The 15,637-nt window shown below is 35.5% G+C and overlaps 1 protein-coding gene across 4 annotated transcripts in view; it reads left to right on the forward strand.

Moving 5' to 3' along the window:
* Window positions 1-15,637, forward strand: part of LOC115211965 (NADPH:adrenodoxin oxidoreductase, mitochondrial) — a 177,487-nt gene that overhangs the window by 69,309 nt on the left and 92,541 nt on the right. For 3 of the 4 annotated variants that reach the window (XM_036502963.1, XM_029780732.2, XM_036502964.1), the window contains one exon: window positions 11,021-11,165. In XM_036502963.1, coding sequence (XP_036358856.1) covers window positions 11,022-11,165 — 144 coding nt within the window. In that variant the 5' untranslated portion in view covers window position 11,021. Of the gene's footprint in view, window positions 1-3,104; window positions 3,217-11,020; window positions 11,166-15,637 lie in introns of those variants that run through there. The other variant, XM_029780733.2, reaches the window with a different exon arrangement.

The raw sequence follows: 15,637 nt of genomic DNA on the forward strand, positions 1-15,637 counted from the left end.
GGCTGGCGGACGGCCACGATCGGATGGTGTTTGTTACGTCATTCATATAATATAATATATATATATATATATATATACACACACACAGACACACACAAACATATATAATATAATACATACACACATATATAATATTTATATATGTGTGTGTGCCTCAGCGGTGGTGCCCCAGCATGGCTGCGGCCTTCGGGCTAAAACATTTTTAAGGATTTAAGGATATACACATACATAGAGAGAGAGAGAGAGAGAGAGATTAGAATTTTTGTACTTATTAACTTTATTACTATATTGCTCTATTACTAGCACAGACCCCCCCCCCCCGTGACTGTTTGCTCTGTTACTGATAACAGTGATAATAAGGATGGTGCTGATACAGATAAGGGTTAGGATTATGATTTATAGTTGAACCTTTGTTATTGTTCTTATTGTTGCATACCTCTGGTTCAGTTGTAGTTGCACAGAATTGTTCTTGTTGGTGCCCCTCTGGAAGTAATGAGCCCATTTCTGTATGTCAAAGACCAATCTGTTGAATAAAGTCTGTCACTTTCACCAGTAAGCTGTGCCATATTGAGTGGGGCTTCATAGCTTGTGAGACTATGGTTCCAATGGAAAGCCAAGACCTATCAGAGGTTAACAATTCAGATGTCACCTCTAGAATGCACAGAGTTGAAACAAATAACATATCTTGGTTGACATGCTAGCAAGTTCTGCCTATCTACTACTTTGAATTGATAGTTTATCTGTCAGGCATTACTAAAATATGTCCCCCACCCAACTGTTTCCCTCATAACTTTCAGGAAAATGGATATTTTTTAATGAAATTTTCTACAAGTACACTTCATCTGTGTAGATTTTTATGATTAAATCAGAATTTAATGTGGGAGTAAAAATGGGGGTTGAAGTGCATATATTTTAACTCCTCAATTTTGTTTCCTCCTATGTTTTAATGATGTAGATTACAATTATGTTGAAATAAAAATACTTCTTAGGACTATTCATCTTATTTTATTTTTAAAAAATATTCATTTTAGAAATTTCAGAAGGTAAAGTGTGAAATAGTTTCATTTAAAAATATCCATCTTTCAGAAAGTTACAAGGAAACATAGTAACAGTGATGGGACATACTTGTCTAGTTATATCCTCTCCTAATCCTGTAAGGTGAAGTTGATCTTGGCAGAATTTGAAGTCAGAACAAATATCACAACCTCTGATGCTAATAATTCTGCCAATTCAGCATCTTACTGTCTTTGTTGTATTCCTCTTAGCAGTGGTGGCTCGTAGATAAAATTAGTCGGGGTGCTGCTTCAGAAAATTTTTAGCTGTTGTTTTAATATTGTGTAAAAGGAAACAAACATATAAAAAGAAAATTTATGCATGAACTTGATCGGTTCAGGTTTTAGCCACTACTGGGTAGTGTGTTTAATTTGTTCACTGAACACTGCCGCGAATTCCCCCTTGTTTTTCAAAAATCCCCCCTAAATTACAAAATAGGGAGGAAAATCTGCCCTATTTTTCAAATCCTAGCAGCAACACTGTAGCTGGAAGCAAGATAATAATCTAATTCTACACTTTATCACATTCAAGAATATAAACACATTTTTAAATGCAACACACATGGAGTCAAAAAGAAACACTAGCTTTCACCAGCACACGAAGATTGGAACTGCATGAACTACAGTGCTCTCTCTCCCTAGCATGCAGTTTTCTATCTCGGACATGTGAGCATGCACACAACAGCCAAACACTGCGTCGCTGGAACTGTGAAGCGCACAGTTCTATACAAGGATTTTTGTATATTTTTCATAAACTAGGGGATGGCTACTGACATTAAGCTTAAGGATTATATAATGTTCAAGTATAAAGGAAGAATTAAAGAAAAAAGGACTCATTATATTGAATGTTATTGATAATATCGAGTGGAAATAGGGGGTGCTGCAGTTCTGCAGTCTATACACGAGCTGCCACAGCCTCTTAATATCTTTACTAATAACACTAAGAGCTATGACAATGGAGGCCAGATTTGTCCAGATTTATGGCAGTCAAGATTGTAGGGCATTGATTAAGCAATGATGATAATGATGATGCCACTACTGATGACAATGATAGTGGTGGTGGTAGCGGTGGTATTTGTGGTGGTGGTGATGGTGATCAGTAAACCTTTGATCAAATCTGCCCATGATCACCCTTTCTTTTTCAGGATATCTAGAAAACATTATCAAATGGGCATGATTTGAAGGTGATTTGATTGCTATTTCTGAACGATCATGTGACAACATAAGCCACATCTTCACACCTTTCTTGACTCTTGTGTTTGTGGGAGATTTGTAATAATGTGTATTTAATATAAGTGGTACTACTGCTTGTATTAGTTGTGTCAGTGAGGAGTGGTGATGTCAGTTGGTAATATGATAGTGTTTGTATTGGGTAGAAAGAACTGGAAGAAAGCCATTACATTACATTCCTTCTTCTGCACTAAGGTCAGTAAAAAGTAGCTACTTGGTAGAATAGAGACTAAAAGAGAAATTTCTGGATAAATAAAATTAACATTACTGGCAGTTTTTTCTTTGCTTCTGCACCCCTTTTCTACCCATCCCCAACATCTTAGTATAAAGAAGAAGAAAAAATACCCAATTCATTCAGTCTTTCTCAGGCACACTTACCAAATAGAAAAAAAAATATTCTTTACTTTCATTCAACACCTCTCCACTCCTATGAAGAGATCATGTGAAGTATGTCTTGTGTACTGAAGCCTAAAGCATTAAACTTCCTGTTAAGCAATTCTCCCTACCTCCAACACCTTACCACAGCATTCTGTTCCATTCAACTTTATTTGAAGAAGTATGTCTCCTGTATTAAAAAAACAAAGCATAAAAGTACTCTACCAATTTGTAAATGTGAATATATATGTTTCTTTATTACCAACAAGGGGCTAAACATAGAGGGGACAAACAAGGACAGACAAACGGATTAAGTTGATAACAGCGACCCCAGTGCTTAACTGGTACTTAATTTATAGACCGGAATGGATGAAAGGCAAAGTCGACCTTGGCGGAATTTGAACTCAGAACATAATGGCAGACGAAATACGCCTTACATGTGAATATATATCAATTACAATGTGATAGAGGACTCTTAAATCTTTTTTAACAGCCTATGCGTTATGCTCCCTGCATTTACCATTTCTGCACACACACATACACATACATTCAACATCCAGTAAGCCATTCTCACCTATTTTACTTTTCCTCTTCTTATTTCCTTTTTATTTCATTTGTTTTGTTTTGAAAGTTAGCTAATTAATTGTTTTCTAAATCAAAAGAATCTGTAGATCTGGTGTTTATCTCCAGTTTAAGAGGATGAAAGGAAAATATCTTCTGGAGAGTGTACTGTTTATTGTCAGTTGTATTTTCAGTACATCAGCCCAGTGAGTTGTCAATTCCACAAAGATCCTATTTATTTTGAAGTAGTTGGTCTTGGTCATTAAGAGTTCAATCATCATTAGCTATAGGATAAAAATCACAGACCCTCTTAGCTGGGTATTGGGATCTCATTGCTAGAAACCAAACAAAATGAGAGAGAGGGAGAATATTACACATTAGTGGCCTACTGGATAAGAATGTTATTTATAATTTAGAAATAATGGTTCCTGGTTTAAATCCAGTTTCATACTATGTAACCATAGCCACCACTTGCAAATGAATAAGACCTGTAACATGTAGCATGCTTTTGCTTGCCGTTGTAAGTGCATGTGTAGGTAATCTTTTGACACACCTACTCTCAATCTAGCATACTATGGATGTGATTGAAAGAGGAAGAAAGAGATTTCTGCAAAGTAGATTCAAACAGTATGAAACAAAGTACCTTACCTAAGGACACAATATACCACCCAGTCCAGAAATTGAATACCTGACCACCATTCGAGTGTGATCATTACCAGCGTTGCCTTACTGGCACTCGAGCCCCATACTAGTTGAGTGTTAAGAGCACCATCCAAATGTGATCGTTGCCAGAGCGGACATCTGGCATCCGTGCTGGTGGCACGTAAAAGGCACCATCCGAGCATGACCGCTACCAGCATTGCCTTACTGGCACCTGTGCCAGTGACATGTGTAAAAGATTCGAGCAAGGTCATTGCCAGTACCGTCTGACTGGCACGTAAAAGCACCCACTACACTCTCTGAGTGGTTGGCATTAGAAAGGGCATCCAGCTGTAGAAACTCTGCCAGATCAAGATTGAAGCCTGGTGAAGCCATCTGGTTCGCAAGCCCTCAGTCAAATCGTCCAACTCATGCTAGCATGGAAGGCGGATGTTAAACGACAATGATGATTATGAGTTCAACACCCTAACCACAAGGCCACATGCCTTTATAGGGTGCTGTGTACACATCTATTCATAAAACACCTGATGATGAGTGAAGATTAAAGGGTTAAAAATGACGTGTAGATGTAAATATCAAAACATTTTTCTTCTCTAAAGATGAAGTTAATACTTTGAAAGTTTATAAATTGACTAGGATTAGCAGATGTACCCTGTGATTCTTGGGTATAGCATCAAAGTAACCTAAGATAGAAGGGTGCAATTTTTAGGAGAGAATCAGTGACTGTCTTTAACATGTCTGCCTACCAGATAGAGGCTCGGTTTATTGGTTCATTTAGACATGAAGCAAGGATATGATTTGATGAAGGTGTATTGTCATCACTTAGTGGCTCTGTCATTTGCTTATTCATACATATACTATTTTACTTGTTTCAGTCATTTGACTGAGGCCATGCTGGAGCACCACCTTTAGTCGATCGAGCAAATCGACCCCAGGACTTATTCTTTGTAAGCCTAGTACTTATTCTCTCACTCTCTTCTGCCAAACCGCTAAGTTACGGGGACGTAAACACACCAGCATCGGTTGTCAAGCAATGTTAGGGGTCAAACACAGACACACAAACATATACACACACATACATATATATATATATATATATATATAAAAGACCCCCTTCGGTCATGAATGACCATGGGATTGCACCTAGAAAGTTACCCTCCTAGACACAAGTCCGGGCAAGGTTGTTTATGGAAGACCAGCAGTCGCCCATGCATACCAGCCTCCCCTCTCCACGCCACCAGTATTATCCAAGGGAAAGACAAAGGCCGATACAGCTTGGCACCTGTGACGTCGCAGCTCATTTCTACAGTTGAGTGAACTGGAGCAACATGAAATAAAGTGCCTTGCTCAAGAACACAACACGCAGCCCGGTCCGGGATTCGAGCTCACAACCTCACGATCGTAAGCTCGACGCTCTAACCACTGAGCCAACGATGGGCTTCTTTCAGTTTCTGTCTACCAAATCCACTCACAAGGCTTTGATCGGCCTGAGGCTACAGTAGAAGACACTTGCCCAAGGTGCCACGCCTATATATAGAAAATAGAAACATAAAGCAGTGCGATGCACTTTGAGGAAAGTTTACTGCTATTTTATTAGATCTAGCTGCAATGTAAAGGCCTCCCTTCTTGGCGCATACATGCATATTTTGATGTATACCAGCAGAATGTGATTTGAATGAGATTTGGCTTCTGTTTCTAACAGGATGTGATATCACAAAGTGGTTTCCTTTGTTAGCTCATACAAACATATATACATCCTTATGTATGTATGTATGTATGTATGTATGCATGAGCTTAAAAGCTACCCAATGTAAGTAACTAACCCCAAATGGGAAGTTCTGCAAACAGATCTGACTTGTTTTGGAGAATTGTTGCAATTGCTTTCTCCGGAATCATATCCTAATGATGATCATATTCATAGTTAAAAATTATGTAAAAAAGAAATGCCGAAAACAATTGCAGTAATGAAAACATAGGAATTCAAAATTTCAAGATTGCAGGTCCAGATTCGGCCCAGAATGTTTTTAATATACTCACAGAGTCAGCCTGATTCCATAATGGTATGATATGTTGGGCTATGGCCTCTAAGAGTAAAGTTGAAACTTTACTGACATTTCACACTTGTTATATTAGATATGTTTAATTTTGGGAAAACTATATTTCAATTAAAGTGTTATATATATATATATATATATATATATATATTGTATGTATATGTACACACACACACACACATGTATGTATTAAAGAAAGCAAAAGATAAAACAAAAATGATAGTGGCCAGTAGTTGGTTCAGTATGCTGGTCACAGGAATTTCTGTCCAAGAAAGTTGTACACCATCTCCCTCTTTCTCTCACATAACCATTCTCTCTCTCTCCTTATTACTCCCATTGCCACCATCTTTTAATAAGACATCATCAACTCTCCTTAAATTTCTTAGTTTCTCTTTCTTTCTCTCTCTCTGTCTTTGCCACCACCCTCAACATCTCTATGCCTACTATTACTCTCACCCCAGCATGAGGAAGTGTCATTGAATAGTAAAAAAGGGGGTCAAAGTGTGACACACTGACACACAGAAATTAGTTTTCATATCTATTATATTAGATGTATGTACATATGTACATACATATATGATTTAAAGAGGCTTTGGCTGCCATTTCTAGCAGGTGCAGTTTCACTGTATTAACAGTTACATCAGTTGTATGAATTTGTATATTTTTCATTTCATTTATTTATTTATTTTTGTGTTTGTAGCCAACATATCTTACAAGAATGTTGCTTACATTGCTGATGGTAATCAGATGTAAATTATGTCATCATTGGTTCTTATCTCTACTTTCATAGTTTTAATTAGTCAAAAAATATGATCATGAATGCAAGCAGCTGAGATGGAGTTCCTCCAAAGGGACTTTGGAGTACATATCTCAGAGATCAGTAAGGCACTCCAGATAGAGCTACTACTTCTCTGAATTGAGAGAGCACTGCTTCAATACTACAAACTTGTGATAAGAATGTCTTGGGAGATCAACTGGAAATGGTTACTTTTGACAGGACCCAATGGAACGCATGCTTGAGAGCTCTGCATTCTTGACTTTCCTGGGAATAAGTGCGTGAAGAAGATGAGATGAGATGTGATCCTTTTACATTCAATAAATAAAGTGCTCAACTGGAGATGTGGAGTGATGAAATTGTTACTGCATTCAGACAAGATGCTTTGTTGGAGCTGTTCTAATTGTGTATTCAAATTCTACCTCATATCACTGGACCCCCTCATGGTAGGAAAATTGGGTCTTTGAAACCAGGTAATTCAAGTAATAGTGATAAGCCTCTAATGTCAGACTGAGTGACAAGGCTTTGTGATAAGAATGTTGCATTCATAACAAAGTTTGTTGGTATAATTGATGGCTGTACTAACGAGCACATCGTGTCCTTGAGTGAGACACTCCATTTCTCAGTGCTCCATTCCATTCAGGTGAAAATGAGTATCATCACCAGCAGCAGCTGGAATTAACCTCAAGATGAATTGGTGTCTCTCTACAGGAAGCCTTTAACGGTCAGAGTAGCAACTGCCTTGCATTCTGCTTCTGTTATAGATATCATGAGAGTCTGAGTTGTCCCATTGGCCGAAATTTGATGATGTGATAAAGGAATTGACATTACTATTATTACTGAGACTGTTATTGTTGGTATTTGTATTGTTGTTGTTGGTCATGGTGGTGGTAGTAGAGATGCCACTGATTCTTTTGATGTTGCTGCTACTGCTTATGCTTGTAAATAAATACTGGTGATTGATATTATTTGTTTCTGCTGTAAGGGCTGGGGGAGATTGTTTGTTGTTCCTGTTATTATATAGCATTAATGCTGCTGCTACAACTGTTGTTGTTTTTTTCCCAGTTGATCATCACAGTTAATTGTTGCTTCAGTACTGTCTATATATATAATAGGTCTTAAGTGTGTTGTGTCAAGTAGTTACTGACAAAGTAAGTATGTGATCACACTAACTGCATTTAGTGGGAACTTGAGACTAGAACAACGCTTAATCAAAGAAATCCTGACTTTTGAATACAATACAAAAATGAATAAAATATGTTGAGACTTCCATCAAGTTGTTGGCAGGAAGATGGAATGATACAACAACAAAACTGTTTGGCTGAAAGAAGTAAGTGGTTAGCAATGACAATTTTCAAGAGAATGAACACAGCTTAAACATTTATCTCATTCTATTCAGAGTCTACTAACATTTACTAACATTTCAAGGATGTATTCAAATTTATATAGAAGAGTTGGAAAACTTTTACTTGGACGTCATGACATTCCAAAAGCATTAACTCATTCTTTCAGTTACTCTCTAGATAGTTTGTGTTTAGTCCATTTAACAATTACAACTGAGAAAAAACAAAAAAGAAACATAAAACCTGGGTCATGGACTTTATTCCCTTCAAAATATGTTGGTGAGATAAGCCATATCCATCCATCAATCACAATCATATCTAACTAATCTAACTGGATGGTAGACCTAATCTATCACCCTGGCTTAATCCCACCACCTTATGTTCATATTGCCTCGAATGAACAGAAACAGCAAAGAGTAGTGAGAACTTCTTTGTCTTGCAAGTAACAAGGAACTTTCACTAAGCAGATGTTATAATAAAATGCGCTCAGTATTTTTAAAGTGGTTGGTATTAGGAAGAGTATCCAGCTGTAGAAACCCTGCCAAAAGTAGAATGTATGAGCTAGATGTAGTTCTTCTGATTCGTCCAGAAGAGCAGTAATGTTTATTATGAACTAGTTTGGACTACCATGATCTATTCATCTCATACTGGAATTGATGATGATGACCTGATAATTCTGCGAGCTGGCAGAAACGTTAGCACACTGGGCGAAATGCGTAGCCGTATTTCGTCTGCCATTTCGTTCTGAGTTCAAATTCCGCCGAGGTCGATTTTGCCTTTCATCCTTTTGGGGTCGATTAAATAAGTACCAGTTACACACTGGGGTCAATATAATCGACTTAATCCGTTTGTCTGTCCTTGTTTGTCCTCTCTGTGTTTAGCCCCTTGTGGATAGTAAAGAAATAGATAATTCAGTGCCTTTGGTAAAATCCCCACTGTTGCAAGCATTCAAACTAAGTCTCTGGTCTAAGGATGGGATAACTTCCTCCCACCTATCAAGGAGACCCTATCTATTGAGCTGTAAATGGGTACCAGTTGGGGACAGGTACAATTGTATCTCCATTTAGCTGCCACATCCTGGATGCTCCACTGGGTTGGAGGTGGGTTGGAGATGAGAGGGTGTCTATGTTTTCTTGCTACTTACTCTACAGGCACATGAAGCAATTAATGCAAACATGATACAAGCTACCAAGCCATCATACTTGTGCATGGCAATTACACTAATGGGTTGTCTGATAAATTTCTTTTTTCTTTTTTTTTTTTTTACTTGGCACTGAAAAGTGGTAAAATCTATTCAAATTTCAAAAACAATAAACAAAAGTTGCAGAGAAATAAGAGAGCTACAAAGAAAAGAAAATAAAACAATATGATAGAAATGATTTTTGTGTTGCTTCAGGTAATGTTGAAGAGGTTTAAAATAAACAGAGACTCCCCCCCCCCCCCGACATACACACACATACACCTCATCAAAAACAGACGTGAAATGAGTGGCAGAAGTGGTAGAATGCCATTCATAGTAATTTTAATGTTTTGAGTTCATATCCTACTGAGATAAAAGTTTATCTTTCATTTCCTGACAGTCAATAGACTAAATGAGTCATACACAGTTGTTGTTGTTCTTGTAGTTTAGCCTCATGTTAGTTATAACCAAGTTGATTTATACTCACACATTCATCTTGACTAGTCTCTGTATATTATTTTTGTATATCATTCATTTAGTAAGGTGTGATTTGAGGGATTTGATTGTTGTTTCTTGCAGAGTAAGTAACCATGCAGAAGGTCCCTTGTTGGTTCACAGTAGTAGTAGTAGTAGTAGTAGTAGTAGTAGTAGTCATTGTTTAGCTCCAAGTCAACCCTAATTGAACAATCCTGATTAATCTGTCTTATTTCAGACATAACACCCAGGGTTACATTACCTGGTGTCTTCCTTTTTTAAGGCAGTAGAGATAGTGTAATTTGAGGGAGATTTCTTGCATGTCAAATGATCATACAGTCTTCCTTGTTGACTTTGGAAAAATGTAGCTGATTACATTGACTGGCAATGTATAGCTATATCACTGAATTGATGAAATACAAGTTGATCCAAGCGTATTTGAACTCACAATGTAGAATAATCAAACTATTTTCTGTAGCAGTAAGTTGATGAAATCAGAGTCAAACCAGAGCTTCATCACTTGACAAGCAGAGGATTGCAAGCTGACAAGGTACCAGCTGTTTTTCGATAGGTTTCTTTTTGAATCTATGCAGGTGGAAATGTCTGTCACCCTGGGCCCAGAACCACCACTCTATTAGTTTTGATTGAGATAGAGAGTGTCATCATTCTTCAGGGTAAAACATTTGGCATTTAACTGTCAAGACTACCAAACATTTGCACAGCTCACTAGAATTACTTACCCATGTAGATGAGAAGTTTGCAGTCCAATTAAAACAGTGTTATGCATTTTTCCACTTTCTTTGTCTATCTCCATTTTCCTTTTTTCATAATATGATATTAAATAATAACATATATATATACTAGGTACAGGTGTGACTGTATGGTAAGAAATTTGCTTCCCAACTACATGGTTTCAGGTTCAGTCTCATTGCATGGTACCTTAGGCAAGTGTCTTCAATCAAAACCTTGAGTGGATCTGGTAGACAGAAACTGAAAGAAGCCTGTTGTCTGTGTGTATACATGCGTTACTGTATTCTTACCTTGATATCATATGATAGATTTAAAATGAACATTTCCATCACTTTTAGTCTTTCATGAAAACATGTCTGATCATGGGGAAAATATTACCTTATGTGGAAACAGGTGAGGGTTGGCAACAGGAAAGGCATCTGACTCTAGAAAATCTACCTGAACATAATACTATCCAATCCGTGGAAGCATAGAAAAGTGGATATTACAATGATGATGATGATGATAATGATAAATTTATTAAAACAATATTTATAAAAAAAGTGTTTCTGGTTTCTTCATTTTAGGATGAGACAGTCCAGATTATTCCCTTCACTGCTGAAGCGAATTCTCTCCCAGACTGCCTGCTTTAGTTCCAGCCCCAAACCTGTCCCAGTCTGTATAGTAGGCAGTGGACCAGCAGCTTTTTACACGGCTCAACAAATACTTAAAGTAAGTTGGTATTAACCAGTAGAGAATCTTAAGTTTCAATTTCTTACTTAACTGTTCTGTATCTGTCCACACATGCATACACAAACACACACACAACAACAACAACAGCAACAACCACAAAAAATATACATACAAAGAAAATTATATCTTTATTATAGGTCTCACCTTATAAATCCGACAATCATTTCTATTGTGTTAGCGTATATATATATATATATATATATATATATATCCTCCTTCTTTCTTTCCTTTCCTGAGCATCCAATAACACTATACTTGTTCCACGTCCTCGCGTTGTTGTATTTTCTCTTTGTGTTTTCATGTTTGGATTAGCTTTATACACACACACACACACACACATTATATATATATATATATATATATATATATATATCATTGAAAAAATTGAGTCAACAAGAAGGGATACAGTTGGACAGTCATTTTTTGATCATTACAATTGTTTCCATGCAATGTAGTTCACCAGGAGTGCAGGTACTTGATTATGCAACTGTTTCCCTGCATTATGAAATCTAGTTGTGTTTCTTCAGGTGATAGATAAATATTGTCTCTGACGATATGTAACACCACTAGATCTCATAATGCAGGAAAACAGTTGCATAATCAACTACCTGCACTCCTGGAGAACTATATTGCATGGAAACAATTGTAGTGATTAAAAAATAAATGCCCAATGGCACCCCTTTTTGTTGATTCCAGTTTTTTTTTTTTTTTCAATTAAATATTCACACATGACAAATGCCCAAACACAAACCTGGAAGTACAAATAATGCAACTACTGAATAGCACAGGATAAATCTGAAGGTGGAGGAGTTTTATATTTTATTCTACTACGTTGTTAACATGAAATACCATACCTATATACTTATATATATATATATATATATCAGTTGAATAAAGTTAAAACATGATCTGGTTTACACGTTTTTTTATGGTATTTTTACATGAAATAAATTATTTTGTAATGCTCATAAAGTTAGATTAGTGCTTTCATATCTAGTGAACTTATCAGATTCAAATGTGTTTAACTGTCAAAATGTTAAAATGCCATAAAAAAATGTGAAAACCAGATCAGTTTTAACTTTATTCAACTGATATATTATTCTATACACATTCACACAAATTGAAAACAATATATATATATATATATATATATATATATATGAAGCTTCCTGATGATTTCATTTGAATGAAACAGTTCTAGTCCTGTAGAAGCTCCTTCTATAAAATAAATTAATTTACTCTGCTATGTATTGAGTACCTTATTTACTGTGGTTAACCCCGACTCAACCCGGGACCTACATATATATATATATATTCTTGTATCCTTGTGTTTGGATATAGACTACACTGTAATAGTGTTATAACACCACAAAAACTAAATCAATAACAAAAATATAACAAACTTATATCTCTTCTCAATGATTTCAACTACCTTCACAAATGCAACTGCACACACCACACTGTACCTCACACTGTCAGTATGCATGCACGCATATATATATATGAAGGGGAATATTCTTTATGTTGCATGTCTCGTTTCTCTGTTTTTTTCGTTGTTCGAAAAAAGTTTGTTTTGTTGTTTTTGCTTTTATGTTTACGTTTCCCATTATGTTCAACGTTTTTTTGATGCCCTGTACCCATATATGCATGTATATATACATATATATGTGGGTATGTACATATATGTATGTATATATGCATATATATATATATATATATATATATATATATATATATATATATATACATACATACATACATACATATAAGAGGGATGACCTGTAAGTGGACATCTATTATGCTAGAAGAAGATCTGCTATGGTCTTACCACTAAGAAAGGAATGTTCTCAAGAAACACGGTGGTAATGTGGGTGGTGGTGGTGGTGGTGGTGGTTGCAGTAATGGTGCAAGTGATGATGGTAGCGATGTTGATAGTTGTTGGCGGATGTGTTAGTTCCTTGGTAGTTGTAGTGGATAGGAATTGATGAGGGTTGATGGTGTGGTGGTTATTATTTTTTAGCCATGATTTTTGTGGCAGTGGCAGTGGTGGTGGTTTTTATTGTGTTAATGTTTTTGGTGGGCATGTGTGCTAGTTGTAGCGAAGTTGATAGACAGTGTGGGAGTGTTGGTGCTTGAGATGATTGTGGTGTTGATAACTAGGATTGGTGTGTTAGTACTTGTAGTGATTTTGCTGTTGATAGATGTAGTGGGAATTAATGTTCTGGAGAACATTCCTTTCTTAGTGGTATGACTATAGCGGATCTTTCTAGCATAATGGATGTCCACTTACAGGTCATCCCTCTTATATGTATGTAATATAATTTTTTCTGAAACTTCAGATTTTTCAATATGCCAGACCATATTTGTTAATACAACATTATCTAGGCTATCCAAAATTAGTGAAATTCCAGCAGGACATCTGAAAAATTACCACTTTATAAACACTGACAAAAAGAATGCCTAAATCGAATTCAACCTAAGACATCCCTTCATGAAATTAAAAAAATTAACATATTAAGTCATTCAACTATCACCACTATTAGTTATTTATTTACTCATTTAAACCTTTTATAAGAATTAACCTTATTTAATATTCGAAAAATTATTTTAATTAATAATTGAAATATTTGAATGTCTTTCTAAATTTATGGCAACATCTTATTGTAAAGTGTCCATTAAAATTCAATAAAATTAATTTAGAAGTAACTATAGAATACATTTCTTTAAGGCAAAGATCACATGTAGAATTACCAATATCGTACAATGGTACATAACTAATAGTGGACCACTTTAAACCGTACTTAATGTTCCTATCCTTTAAATTCCAAATGCATTTACTTTTTCTTCTATACTTTAATGAATGAGAGTGATTATAAAATCTAGATTTCCAAGTTGTAGCAGATGAACCAATATAATAATACTTATGATCTCTAGTTATTACTTTACACTGATATACTATATTTTTTCCTTAAACACTGATTTTCTAAAGGGCATACAATTTTAGACAATTACACAGGGATTTACTCACTTGTATTTGGTACTCATTGTTAAAAGAATTTCCACTAGTTCTCCTCTGCAAATTAGGTGTTAAGGTGGGATTATTATAATTACAATTAATATTAATGTTAGGTGAAAGCCTAGCTATATTATCAGAGCTGGAGTTTGTTGTTCAGAAAGAGTATCATTACAGTTAATTTCATTATACACAATATCTGTTCTACTTTTATTTATAGATTTAGAATTTAGATATTCCTTAATTCTCTCTTTGTGTGCTACTTTAATCTCAGCTAAATTTCTAGTGATTGAATACAAAAACTTTATACTATGTTGATTAAATAATTTCCCATATTTACTTGAAGATGGGAAATACTTATCTACTGCAGCAAAGAATTTACAAGGGATATTTGAAGCTATTGAATATGAGAATGGAGTATTATACCATATAATATTCATTGATCTATTCTTTTATTATTTACATATAGCTTTTTGTTAGTATTACTTTTATTAAAATTGATTTTTTTCCAATCATAATTTTTATTCTTAAAATTGGTTGTTGTTGTTATTAATATTCATCGAACCACATATTTAGTATCTACAGATTTATACCTATACATACTAGCAGGACCCATGTATATTTTATAGAATTAATGGTAAACCTATTGGATTATTTCTGAAAACTTTATCCCAAAAACCTGAAAGCGTAGCCTGTGTTGTGTCTGTATGGAAAGTTAGTCGCTCATCTGCTACTTATTGAACAGTGAAAGAAATAAGAATACGATGATTAATTAATGCGCTTTATATACTTTCTGCAAAATTTTATAGACTAATACATAGCACTCATAAAATAGATACTTATTCTTATTTTTCCATTTTCCCCATAAACAAACAACAAAAAATATCCCATACATATGATACAATCTTTAGTTAAATTGCATATATCTGCCATATAAATAAGCATGAATATCTCATGGAATTGCACTTATGTGCATGTGTTAAGTGATATAAAAACTTAAAACAATTTTAAAAAATACACTTTTCACTATCCAATCACCACTGCCATCTCTTCTACCACCACCACCACCACCACCACCACTGCCATCATTATCATCTCTTTCCCCGCTTTCCCTCCTCCCCTCTTTCTTTTTTTTTTCTCTCTCTCTCTCTCTCTCTTCTCTGGCTTTCTTTAATCTCACCATCAGAACATCACCCCTCTGCTAAATTTTTAACTCTCCTCCTCTACCTTCCATTATGTTTTTTAACCATGTAATAAATATTACGTTCCCCCTACTATACATCATGGACGCTTCTCTCGCCCTCTTCTTTCTCCCTCCTTTGCTTATCCTATTTTTCAACTTTTTCTTCTCTCTTTTCCTTCAACTAATCATGTGAAAGCGTTACAATTACATTCCCTCTACTTCACATCATGGACACTTCTCCCTCTTTTTCTCTAA

Source organism: Octopus sinensis, linkage group LG5, assembly GCF_006345805.1.
Source record: "Octopus sinensis linkage group LG5, ASM634580v1, whole genome shotgun sequence".
NCBI lineage: Eukaryota > Metazoa > Mollusca > Cephalopoda > Octopoda > Octopodidae > Octopus > Octopus sinensis.